General features: G+C 44.8%; 1 protein-coding gene across 1 annotated transcript in view; it reads left to right on the plus strand.

The window, feature by feature from the left end:
- Positions 1–26641, plus strand: part of CHCHD6 (coiled-coil-helix-coiled-coil-helix domain containing 6) — a 109483-nt gene that overhangs the window by 62848 nt on the left and 19994 nt on the right. Inside the window, exon 6 of the mRNA XM_084269662.1 lies at positions 9545–9679. Within this exon, the coding sequence (XP_084125788.1) occupies positions 9545–9679 (135 nt within the window). The remainder of the gene's footprint in view (positions 1–9544; positions 9680–26641) is intronic.

Raw genomic sequence — 26641 nt, forward strand, 5'->3', positions numbered from 1 at the left:
TGGTGGTCGTGGCGTGGGGTTGATTTGTAGAGGGTTGGGGTTAAAGTTGTCTGGGGAAGCTTTCCAAAAAGAGTGGTGAATTAAAGATGTCAGTAGCAATAATGCCTGAGAAACCACTTGTTGCCAGTGAATTAATGACTTGTTTGCTAATTAGCAGCCTAAGGCAAAGTTGAGGTAACACTCCTAACAATCTGGTCATTAATTCAGTAGCAACTGATTTCAAGGGCAGTGTTGCTATTTTGAACAGTAATTGTATTCCTGATTCTGGGCTATATGTGCTGTGCAAAATGCCTTTAACTTGCTGTCAAGTCAGTCTTCTGGAGTGATGAAGGGATGATGGGAGAGTGGGGGAAGTTTGTGGAGAGCAATAGTTTATTCTGTAGGTCAGAGCTTCTGTATCCACATCCTGAGGAAAGAAGTACTGTGGTGGGACAACTGTGGACCCCTTCCATCCTGGTGATCTATCAGGAAGTTGGGGTGGTTGATGTTGGCAGATGAGAGATTGAGGTCCTTTCCTCTCATGTAAAGGGAGGAGAAAAAAAATCTCAGACTTGGCTTTGATGAATCAATTTATTTTATTATTTATTTGGTGTGATTTTGCTAGTTCCTGAAGTTCCTCTGATAAAATAGGTTTCTTGGCTATAGGGTCCCATCAACCTCAAGACCAGGTGGTACTCAGCCTACTGTGAGAGGGTTGTTGCCTTTCTTTTCTTTTTCCTATCCTTTTTGTTTTCTTGTTATTCCTGGAAGTGTCTCTTGCCTGTCTGTCAATATTGTTACTTTGGAGAGAACTTATCAGTGCTGTGCTGACTCTTGAGTGCCACCAGCACCATGCTGGAGCAGCCTCAGGTAGGCAAGGCTCTCATTAACTAACCTGAGACATTTTGTGTGCTCTTCTCCAGGCTTTAAACCATGTTATCTAAATTATTTTATATAAATCCCCCCCTTTTTTTTTTCCAAATCCTCTGAGGAATTTCTTGAAATCATAATATTTATTTAAAAGCCAAAGAGAAAAAAAAAAACATCCCAACCTTCCCCCCAACAAAACAGACTTCAAGGCTTTGTGTGTGTTCTTTGAAAGCACCGTTACTGATGTTCTCTGGGGGATGAGTGGCTGTTAAATGGGATTCTTGCTGAGTCAGTACTCAGCAAATTGCGCAGCGTGGTAAAAGGGGGCACTGTGGTTCTGAAGATTAGAGCATGTGGGCAGAAGGAAGGGGATTTTTTTAATAAGGTGAATGTTTAGCTTCAGATCCCGCCTGGACTTTAATGCTGGCAGCTTCATTCTTCTCTCAAAATTCATTTCTGCATTTTTAGCAGGATGTGCCACTCTGTCAGTGCAGCATATACTAATGGATTCATATTTTTGTCCGTTGCTGGTACCCCTTTGTGTAGTCTGATGTACACTGTGGGGACCTAGTACGGTGCTTTAGTGGCATTTTAGAAAAGTAACAGCTGCTCAAATGAGTGGTCAGGGTTTTCTTTTAAAAAGAACATTTTGTTAGCAGTCTGACATCATTACAAGATCGCCTCACATAGGAAAAATTTAGTGAACCTTTCTGTCCCTCGTGTCCCTCTGGTTATATGAAATTAGCATATCACATCTTCAGTTACTTAAACCCCTCCTCAAAAAGCATTTTAATAGACCAACAAAGAGTATGGGCCCTGGATTCTCGCAGCAGGCAGCTCCCCAGGTATGTCTCAGACATTATAGCTCTACCACAACTCATATATTCTTAGGGCCAGTGCTGCATGCATTCTGTAAGCTGCATGCATTCCCTTCCCTGACCTGAGATCTTAACCAGTTTTTAGATATTGTTTTTTATCTGAAGAAAGAAAATCCCTATTCGGGTCACTTGTTGGGCTGTGTGTTGTTTTCACATTCAGTTATTGCTTGCTATATTGCTTTTCTGCCTTGTGGGAGCTGAGCCAGCTTCCTTTCTGATTCAGAGAACTCCTTCCAGCAACAAGATTCTGACTCATTCCTGCTTGGCTTCCAGAGACCGTTTTGCTGCTAACTTTAGGCTCTTCATCTTTGCTAGTCAACTTTTAGTAGCTTGGCATCTTTGGAAAAAATGGTGCACGGCTTTGTGGGCAGGAGATCCAGTTCTGTTAACTTCTGTATCTCTTGGCAAGTGAAGGGAGGAGGCAGTAGTTTTCCTTTCATCTTCCAAACTGGCAGTTTCTCATAACTCAGTATTCTACCATCATAATCAGTAAAGAATTTACATCCAAATGTACATTGGAATTATCCACTTGTGGGGAAAAGTCTCTCATTATTCCAAACTGCTTGCCATCTGCTGTGCTGAATGCTAATAGGGATGATTAGTTATTGCCTTTGCAGGTTCAGTGGGATAGGGATCATTTAATTTTATATGGTTTTGTACATTTTTTTGCATATTGCTACTCTCCTCCTCCCTGGAAGACCCCAAGCCCACCACCCAAACCTTGGTGCCTGCCAGTTAAATCTGGTTGAAACTGCATTTGGCAAAGCACGATGAATTATAAGTCAAAGTCGTTTAGGATGACCCATGGGTTGAGTGGGAAATGACCATTTGTGTATGAGGATAAACCGTGTAGGAGGACAGGAGAGTTTGTGATGCATTAGAGTAAGAAAGAGGGAGAGCTGGAACCAGCACTGGATGGGTCACACAATGTCTTTGCATCAATTCCATCCCTGACATGGAGAGATTGTTGTTGGATTTCCAAAATTGGAGGTTGTTAGGGAAAACTGTGAAATTTTAGTTATTTTCCACTTCAGTTTGTATGGTTTAGAGTTTGGGGGTTGGGGTTTTTTTGTTTGATGAAGAAAATGTGGTTGGGTGAGGCTGTTTCCAGTGAATGCAGTACAGTGACACAACAAGCTGCTGACACTCAAGATTTAGACATTCATGTTAACTATTGTTCTCAGTGGTAGAATCTAATTACTTACACAGGAGAAGATTTCAGAACAGCTTCTGGGTGCCTGTGATGGGAAGGAAAAGGAGATATCTGTCCTGCAAAGGACAAGGGTGCACCAAGTGCATGGATTGCAGCGGGGGATCGTGTGGCAGCTGCAAACAAGCTGTCAAAACAGGAGTGGAGATGGGGAAGTGTTCAAGTGACAAATTTTGTAGGATCACAGAGTCAGCCAGAAACTCCTAGCACTTTATAAATATGCATTCGTTAGGCACTGCCATGGACAAGGTAGGGAAGAAGAGAATCGGGTCACCTGTTATTGCAATGCAGCTGTCAAGGGGGGGAGAGGGAGGGGAAACCCTGCAGCTGAGCAAGGAGCGTGCTGCAGACAGACGGTGTGACAAGGCGTATGGGAAGGATTCAGACAGGAACACAACTGCTTGGGCTGAAATTTGGAGGTAGCACCCTTATTCTCATGAAAATTGTCATGAGGTCTAACCTTTTCTTTTAGTCCATCCCCTCTTACTGTACACAGTATGTTTAATTCTGCAGGCCTTGTATTCTGTCCAGATGAGTGGCAAAGCCTGATGAGCAGTGTTTTGAATACAGAAGGCTGATCAGAAATATTTCCTTCTTGATCACATTGGTGAGGCATGCAGTTTGTTTACACTGCACTAGCTTATCTAGCTTAAATATTACCGAATTTTTAGTAGACTTTTAGATAATCTATTAAACTTCTTCCATCTCTTACTTCTCTTGCCAAACAGCTGCAATGTGACTTTTCCCTCTTTCATTCAAGCCACGTTACCGAACTGACGTGCAGGATCAGGGAATCCCATAGGTTGTGTGAGGCCATAGTGTTTGCTTCGTGACAGTGCAGCATCCTGCAGCCTGTGCTGAGAGTTGGCTTTCCTGGCTGTTTGTTCTGTGCTGATGAGTTTGTTATATCTGAACAAAATGCTTCGGTTGTGTTTAATTTTCTGCTGTAAATGTCAAGGATGCAATAACGAGAGGGGATGGAACCTTTCTATGTGCTGTGTATTGCATCTGTCTGGAGTTATTTTTCTGACATGTTAAAGAGAAGCCATCAGAGCCAACCGCTACCCAAGGGAGAATGCAGTTTTACAGGTCAGTTAACCACTTATCGGTTTTTATGTATGTACAGTGCAGCGTGGCAGCAGACCGCATTTATGTGACTAAAGCATCACTGAGCTTAGTCTGAAATGCACATAATGTACCCTGGATATACATAAACACGATAACCAACTATGTGACACGTCTGTGATTCCTCCCTGACACACAGAAACCGCTGCTGTGCGCCCTGGGTTGTGCTCTCAGTGCTGCCTGTGCACCTCAGTGCTGACCTCGGAGGCTGACTGCGCTGTAGTGACAGTGGTGACTAATGTGGTTTGCTCAAGTTAGCCGAGATGCTGGTCTTAGTCAAATAATGCAGCAGGAAGCAGCTAATCCAGTTGTTGGATCTTGCAGCCTGTGGGAAATGCCAGGTTGCTGCCCCGTTTCGGTCGCTGCTTGCAGCTGTGTGCTGGAGGCAGCTCCTGGGAAGCCAGCTTACACGAGGGACCCTGCGGGTCTTTGTTTTTCACTCTCTGAGCAGAGCTCTGTAAATGTCTTGGTTTAGATACCATCAGTCTCTACCATCGTTCATCTCCCAGCCTGAATGGTTTCCCAGTGTAAAAGTTAAAAAGAGGATGTTGCTCTTAACTCCATCTGGAATTGCTGTTCCACCCAGTAAAGCCAAGTGATGGTGTGGTACTCCCTGTGGAGCTACTGATCTTGTGCTAGTCTAAAAACCTGCCAATCCCGAAGCATTAATGTGGTATCTGCTCTTGGCTAGTGGATTTTTTTACAGCTGGTTGGAAGGACTAGCAAATGCACACGCATCTTCCAGCTTTTCCTTGGTTTCCAATAGTGAGTCCATCATTATCCTTCCAAAAAGGGAACCTGTCGGCAGCAGCTAGGTAGTAGTCATTATGCTGTGCTTGAAACCTTCTGTCTGTGGGGTCTGCATCCTGATGATAGCGCTTTAATCGCTTCTTGCAGTAAGTTTGTGGGTTTGTTTTTGGAAGCTGTGTTGCTTCTTGATTAATTGACAGACATCCAGACTGGCTCTCTCCCTACTATTGCAGACTTTATGATGGAAATTCTCAAAGAACCTTGCTTTAACCTCCCAGACGAGACACTCAGGGCTTCTTCATGGGGTTTATATCCATGTAGAAATGAATTTGCCAAGACAAATGAATGCAGTTATTGACTGGAGCAGCCGTTACCTGCTGCTATTGAACAGTTAGGAGAGGGTTAAGAAGAAAACCTCTTCTGAGCCACTAGATTGGCCCTGACTAAGATGAATGTCTAATTCACTCCCAGCGTCCTTACTGCTGCCAGTAATAAAAAGCTTGCTTCACATATTCACCCCACTGCAGACGTTTCTCTTAAATTAAATATCAAGAGGACATATAATAGCACGATTCCACGCCAAGCCAATATTATCAGATTGATGTCAGCAGTGATAATAGAAGAAGGATAAGTTGATGAGATTTCATTTATTAAATAAAGTAAAGGGAATATGCAGTGATAGAGAGGATTTGGTAACTCTCGGTGTGTCAAAATGCAGCAAGATCACGCTCGTTCTGTCTTACCTCAAGGGATAGCAGAGAGAAGGATGCCCTTTGTTTCATTTTAAGAAAACCTCTGCCTTCTTTTCCAGACAAAGACCTGATTTAGATCCCTCCATGGGAGGGGGAGAGGAAGATCAGAAATCACAGATTTCACTTGTACGTAGCCGGCCTTCCCACTGAACAGTGGCGAGGCAAAGGCTTCTTTCCCCACTATGATGTGGGGGGCACTGCTAACCAATTTGGTTTCAAGATTCATCCTTTCCTTTTTCCCACCTGTCATCTTTTCTCCTTTCCTCTTCCTTCAAGCAGATGAGACCATGTGTTATTGGTTTAATCTTTCATATTCTGTATGTCCTGCAGTTATTTCCATGGTATCTTCCGAGCTCATCTCTCACACTTGCCAGTCCGCGCATATTATCCTGGTCCCTCCCAGCCCTTCTCTCTTGCCTTTTTCCTAGTTGCTATAAATGAGCCACTTACATCTGCTTTGATGATAGCAGTAGCAATTGCAACACGTTTTATTTTAGACAGAGGCTAATTGTCTATCTTTTCTGGTGGTACCATATTATGCTTAAAACTGTGACCTGTTTTAGAAGAGAGGTCAAAGCATACTAGTCTTCTGCTCGTTATGTATTCAAACCTCATCCCTGCTCTACCATGTGCCTTCCCCTCGTTGTTTAAGAAATAGTAATAAAACCTCTCCATCAGAGGTTTACCAGTGGAGTGCAGTGTCCAGGAGAATTTTTTTAAAAGGCTACTTAGTGCCAACAGCCTTGAGCTGGGCTGAGGCTGAAGGGAGATAGCTGCTGGAGGGTCCACCTCCTTTGGAAGTCATCTTTGCATTGCTCTCAACAGAGATGCTTGTAGCTAGGTGCTGCTGGTCTCCATCAGGTTTTTCACATTTAGTTCATTTTCCCTTCAGATGTGTACAAGTAAAGCCAGCCAACTGCAAGGTGCCACTGGTGTGTAGGGCTGTAGTTCCCACTTGCGTGGAAATGTTGCAACCTGAAGTTGAGAGACTTAATGTGAGCAGGGGAATGGCATCCCTTTGAGCCAGGTAGGACAGGAGCAGTGGTTGCTGTGTGGCAGTTGTTTGCCAAAGCACTTCAGATGCCCTTTTTCAGTCCAGAGGGGTGCCAGAACTAGTCTGCTGGCTGCGGGGGACTTGTGTGCTCCTGCACTCCTGCTTCCTTATGGTGAGCTTGCATTTACTTCTTGTCTTGTGGTTCCTTAGATCACGCTGTGTGGTGGGACACAGTGAGCTGCCTCCCAAGCAGCACTAGCTTCCTGCTCTGAGTGGACATGTCATTCTCAGTGGGATTTAACTGCCTCCATTGAATTTCCAGGTCACTTGTGACTGCACTAACGTATCGGTTTGTGTCGTTTGTATTGATAATTACCTTAACCAACTTCATGTCACGTTGATTCGTTCCTCTAAATCTCATTTGAGGAGCTGGTGCAGTTGATGCATAACCACACTTTGAGATTTTATTTTTGAGAAATAAATGAGAATATCGTTGTTATGATTCTGGGCACCTGATACCCAATAAATCTCTCTCCATGTTGTGGGGAGTGACATGTATGAATGTTGATTTAGGTGCTCGCTGGGCAATGCATGCCGTTCTGTGCTGATCGATCCCTTGCTTCTGGTAGGCTTTAGGCAGCAACACTCGCTCTGTGGCTTCTTACTCACCCCTGTGTGGCTTTTAAACAGCTCTTTGTGACAGGGGCTGAGCACCAAGCTGTGTCTTAAAAGAAGAGAGCCATGGACTTTGCACTACTGCGATCCCACAGATGGGTCCTAACTTTGTATTTACTGGTCCCACCTTTATATTTACTCTGCACAATGAAGACTGATGCCACAGGAGGGGCAGTGAAGGAACAGACAAAAATAAAAATACAAATAAAGCAAAGTTCTTGTAGTTCTCTGTATCAACAGTGGCAACTCCAGCATTCTTGTAAAGGTTTATCGTTCAGGTGGGATGAACACAGGCTGGTTTGTGGCATGCTTTACCTTTCTGCTCTTCCAGGTGTCTGTGTGAAAATTACAAAGCGCCCTTCAGTTTAACATGGCTGAGTTTAAAAAACCTAATTTTAAAAGTCTTAACTTTTTCAATGAATTGAGGGATTTGGTGGTATTTCCTGACCTGGTATTGTTTGGTATCGTTTCCACCGTCTCGCTGATTTGATTAGAGTGATATTAAAGTTAGTGACAAAGCAAAATGCCAACATTATGAGTTTCTGAAGCTCTCCCTGGGTTCTGTTCTATTCCAAAATTTGAAGATTTTTTAGAATATGGATTTTTAGAGGCTTTAAAGGTGATTTGCTGTAGAACATAGAAATTAGAAATGCACACTAGACTCTAGGGACTGTGCATGAAATAAGTTTCTGCTAAAAGCTGTAAGATCAGTGAAGAGGTAGAAAAAGAGGTATCTGTAGTAGTTTCTGATCCAAACATCAGTGGTTTAGGCTGTGGCTGTCGTACTGCTACTGATCAATTCTTAGTCTGTATGTGTATGTTGGCAGTAGGACTGAAGAAGTATCTCTTGAAGTATGTCTCCACCAGACTATTGTGAGGGAGCAGACAGGTTGCTGATGGGCAGTCATAGAATGCTTTAGGTTGGAACTCAAAGATCATCTAGTTCCAACCCTGCTGCCATGGGCCTGGACACCTTCACTAGGTGAGGTTGCCCAAAGCTTTGTCCACCCTGGCCTCAAACACTTCCAGGAAAAGGACAGTGTGTTTTTTTTTCTCTTTTTGGCCCTTGCACTTCCCTCCCTAAGCACCTTACGAAAATGAGCATGATTGGAAACTCATCTCTGAGCTCTCCAAAAGCTTTTAGAAGATCTTCATGTAAGATTTCATGTTTCTTAAGAATCTGTTCCACCTGGGAGAATGAGACGTGCCCAGGAATGGGTTGTGTTCTGTTCCTCCCCGGTTATTGAAGCCCTGCTGCTGAGTGAGTGCCTGTTCCTGTGGAAATGAACCCATCATAGCATGGCCTTAACACCTGCCTGTAGCGTGGAGTACGTTGGAAGGAGGAGGTGTGCTTGATATTTGGGCACACATCTCCCTAAGTATATTGGGGTAGAAAACGCAAGGAATTAAGTGGATTTATGGCTTAGGAGGTGCCATCTGAGGACTGCTACACCTAAACATATGTTCTCTTGTTGTCTGGTAAAACATACCATGGCAATTGTGCTGCAAATTCCTGCAATTTGTGTCTGCCTGTCTGTGCAGCTGATGACACTGGTGGTACTGTGCTTGTGCCATTGTTGCTGGTATTGTTTTACAACGACCTTCTCCTTTTATTGGTACTGTTGCTGATGATGTGCCATATGTACACATGCACATTAGAGTATAAGAACATCATCCCTAATTGTTCTTGGGTAGCTGTCAATGCCACTTACGGGGTATGAGTGCTAATTGCTGCAGAAATACAAAGAAACAGATATCTGTCTTGCTATTATTCCTTTTTCTCTAGTCACTAGGAGAATTGCAGTGCTTCCAACCATGTTGGATTTTTTCTGAAGTGTTTAAATAGACGAGAATTCAATAGATTGAGCCGGGCTATTCAACAAGTCCGTTCAGTTCCTCGTCAGACTGTTACAGATCTAGCGCAGGCCCAGCCAGGGTTCCTGAGTTCTGCCAAAGATTTCCAATGTGTGTTGGGGAAATCATTGACCTAGTGGAATTGATCATTTTTTTGTGGTGTGTATCTCTCTCCTGACTGCAAGGAGAGAGGATGTTTTATCTAAGGGTAAAACAGCCTTCCACACCAACCTAGAAAGATCATGGTCCTTCTTTCTGCTGAGTGCTCTGGACTTTTCAGCTGAAAGACACCGGTTGGCCATTTGACCCAGTTTGGTGATTGCTGCTCCCACCATTTTTCTCTATGAGGACTAGATAACTTCAACACAAGATTAGTATGTGTGTCACTGGTAAAGTGGTAGTAAGTGGGGTGAAAACTCCTCTTTCACACATCTTCCTGTGCTTGTTTTCCCTGCAGGAAGAGGAACACGGATCCCGTCTGTGCGAGCCTGCAGTCTGAAATTCTCAAGTGCTACCAGGAAAACAAACGTGAAGTGCTCAAATGCTCGGAGCTGGCTAGGAGTATCAGCGCTGTGTTAGTGCGGCTCAGAAGGTAACAAAAGCTTTCCCGTTGTACTTACTGGCTTTGCTCTTTGGTTCTGCATGCTGTTTTCTTCTGGGAAATGTTTCTGAGAGCTGTGGTGTCTGTTAGTGGAATTGTAGTGTTCATAGGAAACAAGCTTTCTTTGGGATCCATTTTCCCACATTCATTCCACATTTCCCAATCACACTGTGGTCTGCCCCAGCTTCAGTGCAGTCAGGTGGGTCCTGTTATACGGAGCTGCCACCAAACAGTAGTACTGATGCTCTGAGGTTTCAGTCACAATAGTTTTCTCAAGTTTTGCTTCTTTGGATGCTGTGTTCTGTGATCAGTAGGCAAATCCGTTTTGCCAATGTCGACATTTTGATTGGGGTCTAAACACCTTCTCGTTACAAGACTTTGCAATTGGAGGTCTTGCTTCCTTTCACTGTGCATGAGAAAAGCTTCTTTACTGGGAAAGCTGCTGCCTCTGAAGAAAACTGCACGCTTCTAAAGCTGTTTGTCTTGTGCCGGGCAGCCAGCAAGCCTTACAGATCTTCATTCAGAGATGTGAGCCCAAGTAGGTTCTGTTGATGCCTTAGGACAGGGGCTGCTTGGATGGATTTCTGGCTACTGAAACAAGTGAATGAGAAAGGAAAAAAGAAGTGTTTGGACGTTAGAGTTAGGATACTTTACAGTCTTAGGAGAAGCGAGTGCTAAGACATAAGCTGCTGTTTGGGATGTCTGGAGTGTAAAGGATGTGGTTCACCATGTATTAATTCAGGTGAAGTGTCCCTCAAGGGCTGGCTTTCTTTTTTTTGGGAAGGGGAGAAAATTCTCCCCAAGGTGCTGAGACTGTGGTAAGGTGAATTTGGGGAAAAGGGTGGAGCCTTCCGGGAATAGAAAACTGAGACTCCTCTCGTGGGATTGCTAATGCAAAGGGGGGGCGAGAAGTGGAGGTTTCATAGGAGCAGTCTTTCTCTGTCGCATTAGCATTGTGAGGGAAGCTGTGTGCCTGATTTAAGTATAACATGAAACAAGCTGCCAGCCGGCTCCCAGAAGAAGCCCGACAGAAGGAGATGGGAAAATTGTCAGGATATATTAGACCAAATGTTGTTGCTAGTCCTAGTGGAATTTTTTTCCTTCCTGTTTACAAAGAAGGTCTTTGTATGTCTGCAAATCAGCAAGGTTAAAGCTGCCAGGGAAAGGGCTTTTCTCTGATATCTTTTAAGTCCCCAGCTCCCAAAATGTGCGGTTTCTTTTCCTTTCTCAGCTTTAAAGTAAAGCAGAGCCTGCGCTGCCGCTGCGCAGCCCATGCCCTCTGTTCCTGTGCACAGAGCATCGGTGCATCTATTGCCAGCCTCCGGTACCTGATGCTTCCTCCTTGCCTCCTGTAAATCAGGCTTGTAGCTTTTTCAGTGGAGTATATCTTTAGCAAATGCATTTACCAATACATCTTTATTGCATGCGGTGCGGGCGGAATGTGATTACCAGAGAAGACAGATTGCATTAAACTTCAGCATATTTGCAAGCTGCGGCTCCAACCCGCCGGAGAAAGGGGCTGGGATGCTGCCAGCCCTGAGCCCCAGCCCGGCGTTATTAAGGAGTAAAATTGGAAGCTAAAGGATGGGAAACAGCAGAGGGCAGTGAGAGATCCTATTAACTAGGATTTTGGGGAGTTATTTGTGGTGTGTGGGGTTTTTTTTGGTAGGTTTTCTTTATCATCCAAAAACTGGGGGGTCGTGTTGGTTCCCAAGTGTTCAATGAACTTCAGGATTATTTTTTTTCTTCCCACTGCTACAGAAACTTTCTGGAAGGAGCAGTGCATAGGGCATTAATTTGCTGTGGATGATAACAATGTGGCAGAAAATCTCCTTGCTCTGTTTTAAGATGGGTCGAGGGAGACTAAGGAATAGGTAACTAAACCTTACAGCTACATAGAGACGTTAGAGGGTTCTGCAAGTACAAATTGAAGTAAAACTTGAGTAAGGCAGTAAATCTTCTGTAGTTTGTTTTGTCCCAGGACAGCCAAAGCCCTGATGATTTACCTCACTGCTCGTACTGAGTCTTCTGATTCCTGAGATATATGTAGTGATCACAAGCTGTTGTATTTTTTGGTGAAGGACTAAAACTCCCTCCTTCCTTCCCCTTTTAAGCTGTTATTTTTCTTTAAGTTTAAATTAGCATCTTCTACCAAATGGCTTTCTGTCTCACGCATTCCTCATTCAAGAAATTCAGGTTGGAGGAATGTAGGAAAGAGAGGCCAGACTCTCTTTGCTTTCTTCAGTGTTGGGTTGGGGTTTTTTTAAATACAATTTGTTTCCCAGTACAGGAGATTGTTGTAATCAAAGCTGGATGTGTGACTTCTGCTCACTTGCACACTAGTGATTTGTTGTTCTGATTTTTACTGAAGAATTTATAAGGCTTGGTGAATATTCTTTAATGAAGCATCTGGTTCTCTGCAAGTTCCTTTTGATGGCTGGTAAAAATGTCTCCAGGGTATGGTATACATCAGACTCAGAGAAAGCAAGCTCTAGATTTCTGAACTGAAAATTACAGCTTACAATGGATGAGAATAATTCTTTACATCTTCCCCCTTACTGTGTTGGTTTGAGACTGTTCCTTTGGGCACCCATTTCCCGTGGCTTATTGCTGTGCACATCTGAGACAGGAGCTGAGATGCACCCTCAGTTAGTTCTGCCCCATGGCCAAATATATCAGGTAATCATTTAATGAGCTTTGAAATTTATTTTCTATTCATTTCCTGTACAGGTCCTTTTACTGGAACAGGTTATTGTAGTGCATGGTGGGGATCTATCTGATATGACCTGTTTTGTAACTTTTCTGGCCATCAGGGCTTCTTCTGTAGTCAAGGGAGGGAAAAAAGCCCCACTAGAGCGTGGCATGTCCAATCCTAAAACAGCCATCAGAGACAGGTCGGCTGAGTTGCCATCCACACACACATATTTCTCTGCTGCTTGGGATGCCCATCCTGACCATGAACTCCAAAGTTACCTCCTGTAGTGGGAGTTCAAAGAGTTGGAAGAGCAGGCTCCTGCCCTGATGATCCTCTGGCCTGAAAGTATGCTTCCAGCTTGCCTTGCCAAACCTGCTCGTGAACTTTGCCGCTTGTACCAAGGCTCGGGGTTGCTTGCTGCGTCCTGTGCTGTGCTTGTGTGGAAGCTCTCTGACTTCAGAGTGTGTTATGTCGTGTCTCCCGTTTAATTTAGGAGTGTTTTATCTTTTCTGGTGGTCTGTTTTCATGGCTCTGCAGAACTTGAGCCACAGCATAAAAATCGCTGGCTTTAAATCTAATAAAAGCTGGGATAATGGGACAGCTGTGGGAGGGGCAGTTCCCATTGTGTCTTTTAAAATTGCCTGTAGTTTATTGACCGCAAGTTTCACCAAGAGCTACTGTTGCTGTTAGATAATGAGAATTGAAAATTGCTGCCGCTGTTTCCCCAAGGTTTTATCTCGTGCCAATGAGAAGAGGGTGTGGAAGGAAAAGGAGAGTGGGCAGTGGAAATCTGCGTAGTCTCTTACTTTGAGTCCAGATGGAAGGGGAAAAACAAACTTTATTTTATTTTTTAATTTTTTATAAGTCTGAGTTCTCTTACTGAGTTGCTCCCCCCTGCAAACACACGCTCACATGCAAGTTTTTCATGGCATTTGTGACCCGTTCTGCCTCCCTTACATCCTGTTCACACCAGGATGCAAATCTGAATTTCCATCGAACCTCCACTGGTTAATTTGTTACGTAATTAGTGGCTATACCAGGGAATCTCCGACCAGCTGCCGCTTGAAAAACACAGCCTCTGGTGACCATATATTAATGTGATTTGGGGTTTCAAACAGAACCTGCTTCTTGCAACTGTGCACAGAAAAATGTCTGTTAGTGGAGAGCGTGTATCCCTTCCTTTCTGGGTGTTTTCTTTCTGTCTCTAGGTGCCTGTCTTTCACAGACGGACCAAGGTGAAATTTTTGCGCTCTAGCTCCTGGCCAAACCAAGCTATAAAGAGCTGCATACTCAGACACATGTATTCCCTTGTCAGTAGGAGCTGTATACATCGAGCTGGGAGCCATTCGTAATTCTGCGCTTTTTTTCTCCCTATTCTGCGTCGGGGTTCTCACGGCTCTGCTATTCATAGCAGACAAAGGTAAACCTACTTCTGCCAAGGCTTTAGGGCTTGTCTACATAAGGAAATTACAATGCAATAAACTGGTCGGTGAGTTTATGGTACAGCAGCTTCTCTGTATACGAACGTTCTGGGTTAGTAATGGAAGTGCAGGGAAAATTCAGGCTCGTTATGTGAGTCACTTTGCTATGCAAACAAGCCCTTGCAAAACACTGATTGTCTGGATTCCAGCAGAGGTAGCCTTTTAACTTAACCTTGTCGACTGCCTTCTCTTGTGCCCTTGAATATAATAAAAAGGAACGTGGTCAATTTACAGCACCTGGTTTTCCAGGTGATCCCTGTGAAAGTCCAGCTCCTGTTTGGTGCACACAGCAGAGCATTGCAACTCTGCTGGAAGTTTGTCTATGATCTGTGGGCAGTGACCTGAATTACTGAGAGGATGCTGCAGGTAGCCGTGCAGCATCCCATCCTGATGGAGCAGTTTCACTCAAGCATTTTGGATCCTGCTGAAACGTGGCCTGCTGGGAGCTGTTGTTTCTGCAACCTGAATCTCTCTGTTTAAGAGAAACAGCTTCAGGATGCGTTGGATGCCACAGGCTGCACTGCAGGAATCTTTGATCATTCTGGATCATTAGGCTCTTGTCAAAGAGTTGTTTCCATTCTGATGGATTGCAACATGCTTTATAGAATCATAGAATGGTTTGAATTGGAAGAGACATCAAAGATCTTCTTGTTCCAACCCTCCTGCCATGGGCAGGGACACCCTCACTAGCCCAGGTCACCCAAAGCCCCATCCAATCTGTCCTTAAACATTCCCAGGGATGGGGCTTCCACAGCCTCTCTGGACAACTCGTGCCAGTGTATCACCACCCTCACAGTAAAGAATTTGTAAAGTCTAATCTAAACCTGACATCTTTCACCTTGAAGCCATTGCCCCTTGTCCTGTCACTGCAGGCCCTAGTGAACAGTCCCTCTCCCCCTTTGCTGTTGGACCCCTTTAAGCATTGATATGCCATAATTAGGTTCCCTCCAGAGCCTTCCCTTCTCCAGGCTGAACAAGCACAACTCTCTTAGCCTGTCTTCACAGCAGAGGTGCTCCAGCTGGTTGTGTATGTTTTGGGGTAGAGAGCAGCCGTCAGTGTGTGTGGCTGGGGAAAGTAAGTTTTGGCCAGGTACAGCAAGGTCCATATCTGTACTTGACCAATGCCAGGATTTCTCCTTCCCTGGAATTCTGCAGAGGTAGACCGTAGCTGTTGCAGTCTCACCAAGGAGGTGTAAATACATCAGATGGCATGCTACTTGAAGTGCAGTATATCTGACTTGGAAAGCTTTAGAGTTGTTTGAGCTTTCTGAAAAATCAGCTCTGTAGTTTTGGATAAATCTCTGCGGTTCATTTCTGGGGGATGATGTACCCAGCCGCTCTCAGCCAGGTGTATGCCTGCCCTGCCTTTGGTCGGGTGGTCCTCGCTCAAAGCAAAAGTATCTGTAAAGGGTTTTTCTTGCCTTCTCTGTAAAGTCAATTCTCTCTTTTTATTTTTTAATCTTTCTCTCTTCCAACCTTTACTTGTGCAAATGCTGTGGTGATAACGCTATCGAAGGAGTTTATGACTCAATAAATGGCCCCCCCAAGGGAGTCAGTGGAGAGGCCGCAAGCTGCAGGCAGCTGCTGTTTGTTTAGTCGTAAACACGGAGGAGAGCAGCAGTGGATTAGCTGTACCCCAGCATACCCTGACCTGTTATTTGCAAAGGTGAAAAGGATCCATAGTTTGCTTCTAATTATAAAAGATGGAAACAGTTGCTGTTTTGATTTTTGAGGCAGCAGTTCTTGGTTCTGGAGCATCTCGGGTCCGTACACAACACTTCATAACCTCAAGAACTCATCAGGGGATAAAGTAGAAATATAGAGCTGCCTTGAAGGGCATAAACCACCGTCTTAATATATGGGGCACGTTCCAGAGTAAAATGCTGGCCTACTTAAAATGGAAATGGCTGCTGCCTGTACCCAGTATTTACAAAACTGGAGGTGTAATTTCTTTGTTTGCTCTGTGTCTCAGCACTTCATGAAGCCCTGAGGTTGAACTATTTGGTATTTTCTAACATCTAAAATGAGGTCTCTACTACTGCTCTTTTTGTTTTAAAACTTGGCTTGCCTGGACTTGTTTTAAAGCAGTCTGGTTGTTTTTCCCTATAATAAAAATACTCTGAGTCAGTCAGGAATGAAACGTCATAGCTGACTTCTGTGATGTGGCCATTGAGTGGGTGAATCTGAAAAAGCTCATTTAAAGTTGGGTATCAAAATTCCAAACAAGTAGGGCCGAGGGCTATCGGGGAAGGAATGTGCTTCTCAGATAATTCTTCTGTTTCTTTTTAAAAATTCTTTCTCTCATGGTTTGAAGCATTGGACTTACATGGATCTGTCTAACAGGTTTCCCTGATTCTGTGCTCTGTCTGGTGTGTTAGGCAGCGTCTTCCCAAGAACCATAACCTGTGTTCAGTTGGACTTGCCTAGAATGGGAAATAGTTGCTTGAGGGTGAGAGTGTGTTGTGATACATCATGCTGTTTTAGTGCCAGATCTTTTTTCACAAAAGATTTGTAGCATTGTGTTGGCAAGTTGGAAGTGGAAATTCTTACTCAGATTAATTCCAGGAGACTGATGACCAAGCAGTCTTGGACAGAAAGAAGTTGATTTCCAATTTTCAAACTATGTGTTTTGCTGCTGAAGTTAGATTGAAACAGATCCACAAAAATTGCTGTCGATAGCAACTGCTGGTTAGAAGCACAAGGTCAGTGGTCAAATGCCTTCAGACTCCCCAAGAAGTTCCAAAATAGCCCTGACTTCCATAACTTCCACACTAATGTTAGATCCGTTCCCTGACAACTTGGCTATAACTTGGGAAATTATATCAGTGGTGCCAAAGTCTTCATGACAAACTGGGGAAACCAAGGATTTGTTACTCTCCTTGTTGGTCGTAGCCTGCACAGGATGGTTTCCTGCTACGTGCAGTTTGCAGTTTCCACACACCATCCATCAGCTGGTTTTGTTAGCAGGTCTTGGGGCTGAATACCTGGAGGACTAATAGGATTTAAAGCCTTCACCAATCAGCTGAATGTGTCTGTGTAGGTAGCATGTGCGGAGGTTGTTCTGGTGGCGTTGCTCCCAAGCCAGCGGTAGAGTTGCAACCACTGCTCTAACTAACCCTGCTTTGCAGTGCCAAAGAGAACTTGGGAAGTTAATCAATGATGGACGAGCTGTCCTATTAGTAGGAAGCCAGTCCTTTTCTTGTCAGAGCTATGGCATGTTGGGGGAGAAGGCTTGGGGGACATTGCCCTTATGCTGCTTGCTAGCGTTTGTTCTCTCCACAGAGCCTCTCTGTTCAAGACTGTGGAGCATTCATCTGTTACAAAATTGAAACTTTGCAAGGAAGTTTCTTTCTCCATCATGCCTGCATTAATTGTTTGTGCTTTTCACTCCCCTGTGACACTGCCTGCCTGTCCAGCAAGCCTCCTTGTCTGCAGATACTTCCTGGTAGGCTTGTGGTGCTTCCAAAATGATGTAAAGCTGTCAGTCCTAGCTAGACCTTCTCACCAAAATGATGTAAAGCTGTCAGTCCTAGCTAGACCTTCTCAAGCCAGTTTAGCCTTTCTGATATCAGTGCTACAAATATAGGAACAGGACATGTTGAAGCCAACGTGTTGCAGTGATCTGAATATACTGCTAGAGCTAACTCTGCTGCTGATGCTTTCATCTGTTGGCAAGAAACTTTCTTTTGGTTATAACACCTTTTTTTTTGGCTAGAGTCCTTGCTTGAGGGCCTTTAAGAGTTGGTGAAAGCCTCTAAGACCTCTGCATTGGCAGAAGCTGTCCAGAAAGCCAATGCTGGTTACAATTAGAGTCTGTTACCTTTGTGATGTGAGGGAAGCAGGTAGTGAAGCCTTCAGTTAGGATGCTGCTGCAATGTCTCGTTTATCGTCTTTCTGAATTTGGAGGAGCCTGCTGCTCTACCCTGTTAAGCCTGAGTGTGCATCCAGAAATGCAGGCAAAATTATTTTGACAATGTGTTCGCTCATTGTCCCTGCTGAATGCCTGTTTGTCCTGTATAAATGGATTTCGGGATCAGCCAACTTCCAGCTCAGAATTAGTCTAATAAGGTATGGTAGGTAGGGTTTAAAGGTCGTTTTGCAAGCAGCTGGTTCTCTGCATATATTAGGGGGAATGATTTTAAAAATAATGCTATTGGAAAGCTGTTGATTTAACATTTCAAATATCTGTGTGCTGGAAAAATCTCAGTTCTGCCTCTGTCCTTCAGGCTCCCTGTGCTTGCCCTCCGCCTGCTTATCTTTCTGTCATTTCTGATTACCTCCACCCATCTGCCTCTGCATTCTCTCCCACTCAGTTTATCAGTCCACGTTTGCTGCCCACAAGGACAGGGGTTTTTTTTATGCCCAGATCATCTTTTGAGTTCCTGCACTGAGCTGTGTAACGGGAAGCTAAGGGTTACTTGGTTCAATCCATTAGTAAAGCATTATTGCACTGATCTTTTATTGGAGGGCTGGGAGCTCTGAACAGTCGCCGCTACATCTGCAGTGGTTTTGTGTCTTTGCAGGTACCCAGTTCCATTCTCACAAATAATTTAGTGCTGGGGATAATTTAGTGTGAGATGTATTTATTTTTGTAAGCCCTGGCCAGGTTGAACTGTGCACAGGGATCCTTCCAGCTTCCTCTCTGCTGAGTGTGTGCCTTGATCCTGGAGATGGAGAATGTTCTTTCCCTGGATTCCTCTTTTTAAGTTTTCTGGTGAAGGTGATTTCAAGTGTTTGGGTGATTTACATGCTGTGGATGCTGCCTTAAAAACCAAAGGGAGCCCCCACTTTCCCAGGTCATGCGAGCCTTGGGTGGGTGGCAGTGTCCTGCTGCCAGGTCCAAGGTGGTGCTTTCCCATCACAGTCACTTGTTCTTCTACAGACTCCTGGATCTCCAGATCTCCTCTCTGCCTGCTTGAAGCTTCATTCACAATATATATCCTCAGGAAATCAGATAACTGAACAAAAAGCAAGCTTAAAATTTTGTGAGATGGTAGCAGCTGCAACGATTTTCCCCTTTTCATTCATCCCAGACTGCTGTAAAACTTATACATTAATCTTGCTTTCTGAAGGATGCTTCCTACTTACCACTTGCAGTTGTTCTGTTTATTCTCCTCTCTAGTACTGTGCAGTACCCTGACCCAGCTACTTGAGCTATTAAGTTTGTGTCTAGGACAGCCCTCTCTCTTCTTTAGATGTTATATTAGCAGCATCTTCTTGCTGGTCTTGAGGTTTTTCTATGTATTGATCTCTTAGCTAAGTGATCCTGGATGAAGTGACTTGTGGGCTCTGATGGCTGTCTGCTAGGGGACTGGCCAAGCAGCGCTGGCTCCCTGCACTGTTGCTCTTTAAATGACACTCTGCTGTGAGAGTCTCTTCCCTGATAGGTCTGTAAGCCTTTGGATCAAGGGTTGAAACTAGAGTTGGCGAAGTGATTATCTGTGTGCTTCAGGATCAGGGAGAGGTTCAGAAGAAAAGTATAAGTAAACACATCTTTGTGGTATAAACTTCAGGAAGAAACTTGTCATTTAGGGGAGTGTATTGGCATGAGATTAAAAACAAATCAGAAAAATTGTAAATATCGAAGAATTGAGGTTTGTACCTTCTGGGTGAGGCAGCAGGGTGAGTGATGTACTCTGTAGCAGTTATGTACTTGATAAAGTTATGAAAGAAGTTCTTTGACAGAAGAATTTCTGGTTATAGATATCATATGGAGACTTGTTGATCTTTCCAAAGGAATTGGAAAGGAGACTGAATTACTGTTTGTCCCATCTCAATGCCGTCTTAATTCTGTGTTTGAGCACTTCTGCTGTTCCTTTTAATGGGCAGAAGAAGGGAGGATGTGTATACTGCTTCTGAGGCAGCTAAATACAGCATGTTGGTAAATTAGGTGGGTGCTTCTGATCACCCTCCAGGCTCTCTGACACGTCTTGTCATGGATCGTCTTCTCGTGGATTCAGGTGTACGCCAGTCACTGAGCTTTGAACATGAGAGGTGCCCTCAGGCCTTGTCAGCAGGAGCAGTTGAGAGCTTTTGTCTTCAGTAGTGCTGAAGGTGGCCTACTTGGGATTATCATCATTTAACACACTCTGTAATATTTCAGGGCCCTAGGACATTGGCAGTGCTGTTTAGCTTCCTGTGGCACATCATGGTTGTATTTAATCTTTTAGTACCAAGCTTAAGTGTGTTCAGGAGTATCCTAAGGCTTGGGAAATCTTCTCAAGTCTTGTAGAAGTAGACAGCCATTGAAAAATGTGTTGGATGCTGTGGTCCAAATGGGATTCTTTCCAGCTGTGTGTACCTTGAGCTGACACGGTGAAGGCACTGTGATAGGGCTGGAGTGCACTAGAGAGAATTTTGTGGAGAGCTTGTGCTGTGCCAGGGACCAAAAGTTTTATATAACAATATTCTGCAAGAGCCAACCTTGAGGCATCTGTACAGACTCCAGATTGACCAATCTGGAGCAGGAGCAAGTTCATTGCTGGGGAGAGATAGGGTGCAATGTTCTAATGAATTCCCCTCTTTCTAGGCTTTACCAAACATCTGAGGCACACAGGGTGCCAACTTTGAGAACAAAAAGCGTTTTGGAAGCCATTAAATGTGAAAGACATACTTTGTTCTGGCGTGTGCTGCTGGTGGGGTTACGCACAAACAAAGCTATGGCACAAAATTGAGACAACAGAACGCTCTCATGTTCCTTCTTTAATGCAGAATCAAATGCATGCTGTTGGGAGGTGAGCAAGAGAGATCCCAGCGCTCGGTGCCGCCTTGTTCTGCTGAGCCTTGACATTTGCTGTAATAGAGCCCGGTAAAATGCAGGGAAGTCTCTCTAATCATGTAGGTGTATTAGCAGGTTTCTTGCACTGATGGATTAGAGCCAGGCTGTGTTCGGTAAATGTGGATAAATAATAAAAGGTGAGATTGTGTGCAGTGATCCCAGGTCTCCTTCCTCCAGCTGCCACCCTCCTGTCTGTTTGCTGGGAACCTTTGCACAGGCAAACGGCTTTGCTTGAAAGAACAAGCTACGCGCTGTTTTCTGACATAGCCAAAGGTGGCTGACACAAAGCCAAAGGAGAGCTTCTCTCCCAGGGACTGAAATGTCAACAAAGATGTTGTACTGCCTTACAGGGCCCTGACTTGCTTTTGTATAAAAACTGAACAGATGTTGGAAGGTCAGGAGCTCTGCCATATACTGAGCAGCCCCTGGCGAGCAGGGCAGCCTGCTCAGGTGTAGCAGGTAACACTGTTTGGGGTTGATGTGCCAGCACTTCCCCCCAATGTGTGTCTCCCCCGTGGCTGTGTCTGGAGTTTTACCCCATCAAGGAAATGGGACTCCTGTAACCATGCTGTGTGTCTGTGAGCCTGGTTTCTGTCCCGCTCTCTGCCGGCTCCGAACCTGCTGGCGAGTTGTGGTGGTGTTCCTCAGAAGGCACAAAGGCTCTGAAGTAATAAGTTCCTGTATATCTAGTGAAAGCAGGCAATTAGGTGGAGGGAAGGGACCCAGCGGTGCTTGTGCAGGAGGGAATGGTATTGACTCACCCTTTATTAGACATCAGTTTGGTCACAGAGGAGCTTAACTTTGAGACATGAGTCTGGAGGAATCCAAGGGAGTTCAGCTCTGCTGCTCACAGAACTGCTTATTTCCACTGAGGACTCTGGTTTGAGTTCGGCCGCGCGTCTGACTTGTGCTTGGTGCTGTAATTGGCCTCACTGGAGAGACTCAACAAGGGTGGCACTGCAGCGACTGAGGAAAGAGAGCAGCCTTATTTTTAGGGATTGTCCTTTGGGATGTGCCTTCTCTGTCTGAGTATTGATCCCCTTCTTTGCTTTTGAGAAATGGAAGCAAGTCCCGTGTTGCAAGAGAGGGCTACGAAGAGGGCCCAGCTTTCAGAAGTTAATAGCCTGGTCCTTTAATGCCTGTTCTCTTATTTTAAGATGACATAAAAGATACGGCATTAGGTGTGAGCAGCCTGAAAGAGCAGAGCTGTTAGATTTAAGGTCGCTTGTGCTCTTGCTCCCTGCACCCCTTTTCGTGTTGTTTGATCAAATGTTTCATACATGGGAAATTTAAACTCAGGATCAGAGCAACTGCTGAGCCCTGCTGGTCCCAGCACCTTCTCCTTCCAGTTGGCAGGCAGCAGTTGTCAGTTCCTCAGCAACTTGTTGTGGCTCTGCCTTGAGGCAGGACAGCAGCTGAGATGGGGAAGGAGGAACCTTTGCAATGTTGTGTGCCTATGAGGAGTCCAAGGACTAGTATGACAGATGAGTGGAAGATGCTGAAATTTGTCAGCTTATGAGTGGGTACTTGGTGTGGTTGTTGGCTGTGATGTGGGTATCTGTGATGCCTGGCGGTCCTTGTTCAGAGATTGGTCACAGGGTCAGTGACTTCTGACCATCTTTTTCAGTCCCCACTGGTCATCCTTGTCCATTTGTCATTAAGCCCACTTTGGCATGACTGACAGGAGCTTATTCCAAAGCTTGATAGCAGTGGGTATGGTAGTTGTGGAGCGTGGCCGTCAAGGGGTTGGTCATGTCAGCAGGTCTGCACGTGGGCACTGGGCAGTATGGCAGGGAATCATATTTATCAAGTGTTCATGGGCCCTGAGAGTACAGTGATAGGCTTTGAAGCATGGTATCCTCTGTGCTCCACTTTCCCACAAAATCTTCAGGCATTATCCATCAAGGAGTATGAAATACATTCAAAATCCCACTGCTGCCTTTTTCTTGCAGTCAGCAGGGTTGTGCTTTCTTCTCCGGTGTGGAGTTGTTTGCTGTTGAGAATAAGCAGTCTCTTTTCTTGTGATTCCTTGCTGCTCTTTGGGACGTGATGCCATCAAGAAAACCAGCTGTTCCAAGCCAGGAGTCTGCCTCTGCCTTCATGCTCTCTTGTTGATTGTGTTGAATCAATGAAGTGTTGCAATGCTGTAGAGAAAAGGGGGATGTGAAGAAATGAAGAGTGAGATCACACAGCAGGAATATATGGAAGAGGATTCATATCCTGTCACATAGTTCACAGTGGCTGTGTCTGGAACCGGATCTGCTATAATAATGAATCTCCTTATGGAAACGTGAATCTCAGATCCAAAACCTTGCTTCACTAAGTTGTGGGATCTGAGAGTTGCCACGTGGAAAAGAGCATTAGCTAATCAGAGCATCTGGGGAGACCTGACAGCAAGTCCTGGCTTCTCCTGCTGGGAAGATGGTGGCTTTGATAGGTGTTATGGAAAAAATATTTAAAGGAGAGAAGTAAGGGCGATAATCTCTGGATGCTGGCTGCAGCAGGAGGATAATGTTCACAGTATTCTTCTTGTAAATCCTGCAAATTGCAGTTCTGACTCTCTTAATATCTTGAACCACTGTCTCAAACCTTTGTTAATATGGCTTTTTGCCTGTGACTCTTGGATTCAATGGCATCTCTATTCTGCCAAGAAAACTGCCAGGTTGTGCTTTAACTTTGGTTCCAGCTGTTCAGTGCAGAAAGCTTTCATTGCTGCTATGAAAAGCTTTTCTTAAGGGACAACATAAAGCTGTAGGAGTGTTGTGGTGCTTGAAGGTTGAAGTAAGCATCTTCCCCTGAGAAGACTCTTCCAAAGCACAGTAGTCTAGTACACTGTCATGCGGATAAAAGGCCATAAGGATGGTGTGTTAATCTGTAGCTGTCTGCAATTAATCTCCCTTGCATGTTTGGATCTGCCTGATGTTTGGACCCACCAGTCAGGTATGTGAGGGAATTTCTTCTGAGGCTCAGAACTGTTCCATAAGCCTCTAGGCTGTAGCTGTGCCTCTGTTCTTTCTTGAGATCCTTGGTTCTTGCTCCATCTTTGTTCTTGCTTTGCCCTTTCTTGTTACTTTCCTCTGCTTCATCAGTTTTGATGTCTACTTGACCGTGGTACCCGGTCCATCCTGACAACAGGATGGTAAGTTCGCACCATTCTGTATGTGCCACCTCAGGTAAGCTCGTATTCTTCCTCATAATTGCATTAGAATCAACAGTTGGAAGTGTTTCTTGACCTTGGCACAAATTTCTCCAGTGCCATTGGAGTTTTGATGAGCTCCTGGAATTGTTTTGTAAGCTGTAGGAACCTGTCCTCTGACTTCTGACTTTGCATTTCTTATTTGCAGGTTTACTCCTAAATATGCACTTCATTATCTCTCTGTCTCTTTCTCTCTCTCTCTCTCTCTCCCTCCCCCTTAATAGACCAACAAGACTTTCAAAATGGTTTCCTTCAGGCTAACTACTTGGAACCCTTGTCTTAAGCTTAAAATCACCAGAAATTTGCCAGCCCTGTGGGCAGGATCTAACATGCAGCATTGAGGAATCCCCATTTTGTCTCCCTGGCACCAGAACCAAGTACTGTACAGCACCATCAACTTCTTTTCTCCAGGATATTCTTGCTTTGCTTTGTGGTGTGCTGAATTCAAGTTCATTAGGATTGCCATGCTGGTGCTGGGGTGGTTGGAGTCCTCCATGACTTCCAGGACAGCATGTAGCAAATATTTGAACTCTATGCGAGGATAGATTGTTCTAGGGTCTTCTGTGACGTTCTGTGATTGCAACTCAAGCTGTGGGTATTTCACATAGATTCTAAACAGCGTGTGGCTCCGTGATACCACAATATGGGAGCGATATCCTCCTCACCACCTAACTTGAGCAGTTGTGGCCAGCTGTAGGATCTTTCTTGTAGTATGTACAAGCAAGCTAGACATACGCTATTTTTGCTACCTCCTCCTCCTCCTGTCTCTTTATTTACTCACCTGTTTTTAAAATCTGGACTCAGTTTTTTCCTTTCTCCCCTGTCTTCATTTTTTCACCTGCTTCCTTCCAGTGTCGCTGCACCCTCTCCTTCCTCTCCTCTCTCCTGTCCCCTTTGTTTGCCTTCCTTTCATTTTAAAATCTGTATTGGAGCTGACACCAGGCTGCCTATTCCCTGCAGCGCTGAACTGGCGGTTTGGAAAGAGGAGGCTGCAATTCCCTCAGGGGCAAGACAGAGTTCAGTGTCTGTCTTATTTTTAAATATGCATCTGAACATGGCTGATCAGAGGAGCAAAGAAATCTTCGGATTCTGAATACTGGAAGCTCATAAAGACGTAGAATAATTCTCTGCATCCCCCTGTGCTCTTCATTGAACATGAAAGCTGCTTGGCACAGGGGAGATTGACTCCAGGAAACATAGGTAAGACTCAGAGACTCCATGGAAGGAGGCTCGTGTAAGCCTCACACCTTCTTTTTCTGCTTCAGCTCCTTTCTCATCCTGTCAGGTTTATACATTTCTTTTTTTAACCTTGAAGCATCCCAAAGTACGTCACGTAGCTACACACCAACCTTGCAGGATGCTGTTTGCCTTGGGCAAGTAAAAGACTGACGACTGATCATCATGAGGGAACAGGCTGGGATACCCCAGTTCCACATTCTTATTACAAAGAGTGCCATGACAGGGTACCAGAGATGGATTTGCAGGATTCCCAGTATGAGTAGCAGCTCTGCTATGGCAGGTTATGTACCCAGCTGGTGACTTTCCTAAATGGTTTTGCTGTGCAAGTCCAGCTGCTGGCACCAGTTCAGGCAGCGCAGCGATGTAGTCACCCAAAGGGCACAAAAGATAAAGGCATCAGGCTTTTACTGGTCCAGTGGTTCTTGCCAGGATGTTTCTGATCCGTGAAGGGGTCAAACCTAATTTATATAGCTGGGGATGTTCAAGGTGATTGAAGCAAGAAGTTGGGGGGGAGCCTGCAGGCTCATCCTCTCCATATTTCCTTTTAGTATCATGGACTACGTGTTAGTTCTCAGAAATGCTCTAATAATGCTGGAGTAATGAGTTCTTTTGATGGGAGGAGAAGTCCTCTTCTGGGAGGATCTCTGTTTACACTGTTTAACTTCTTTCTTTGACTTAAAACAAGAAGTAGTTTAGACTTTCCAGTTGGAGATGGGTGAAACAATATGTGTGAATGGCAGAAGAATTGACTGTTGGGCTGGATGGATTTGTCCTTCTGTTCTGGTTCTGCCTCTTTTGCCAAAGGATCCGTGTTTTTGGACTCTGATGAGGTGTATTCAGTTGCTGTCCTTGTAACAGTTTACTTGGTATTTATGTGGAAGAGGTTGTGTGTTTCAAGTGGGTGAGGAATGGAAACAAGAGCTGGCACTGTGCAGCTGGTTTCTTCTCTGCAGTGCTACATACTCAGTTGTTTTTTTCTGTACTTTCTGAAGATTTTTGATTTCTTGTTTTAAAATAGAAGATTCATTGCCTACAAGAAGGGTAGCTGGAGCCTTCTTGAAGTAGCAGGTAGACCTTCCAGCTGTGTCCCTTCAGCCTGTCCCTGCTCTGGAGACAGCTCTGTTCAAGCTTTGAGTCCCCTGGATATGTCTGTCCATGAGCAGCATGGTGTGCACCATGGCTTGCACGCTGCAGTCCGGACAGGCGTTGTTCTTCCTCCTGCACTCCTCCTGAGTGGTTGTACCAGTTGCTGCAGCCACCGAGGCTGCTCCCAGCGCTGGGAGAATTGGGAAAGCAAAAGAAATGCTACAAGACTTCTGGTATGATCCTGCGTGACCTTGGGTTTGCTGCGGTGGGGAACGTCTTCCAAAAACGCAGTGGGAAGGATATGCCTGAAGTCACTTTCATGTGTAACTTAAAGTATTTGGGATTTGACCCTGGGTCCCTGGAGGTAAGAGGCGGCTGTGTTAACCCCCCTGTTTCATCTCTCGCCAAGTCTGAAAATCCAGGTTCTTAAGAGGAGCTGTTACTTGTGTGACCTTCATGCGTGAAACAGTTTCTCTTT

The sequence above is a fragment of the Gallinula chloropus genome, assembly GCF_964237585.1.
Source record: "Gallinula chloropus genome assembly, chromosome: 12".
NCBI classification, from domain to species: Eukaryota; Metazoa; Chordata; class Aves; order Gruiformes; family Rallidae; genus Gallinula; species Gallinula chloropus.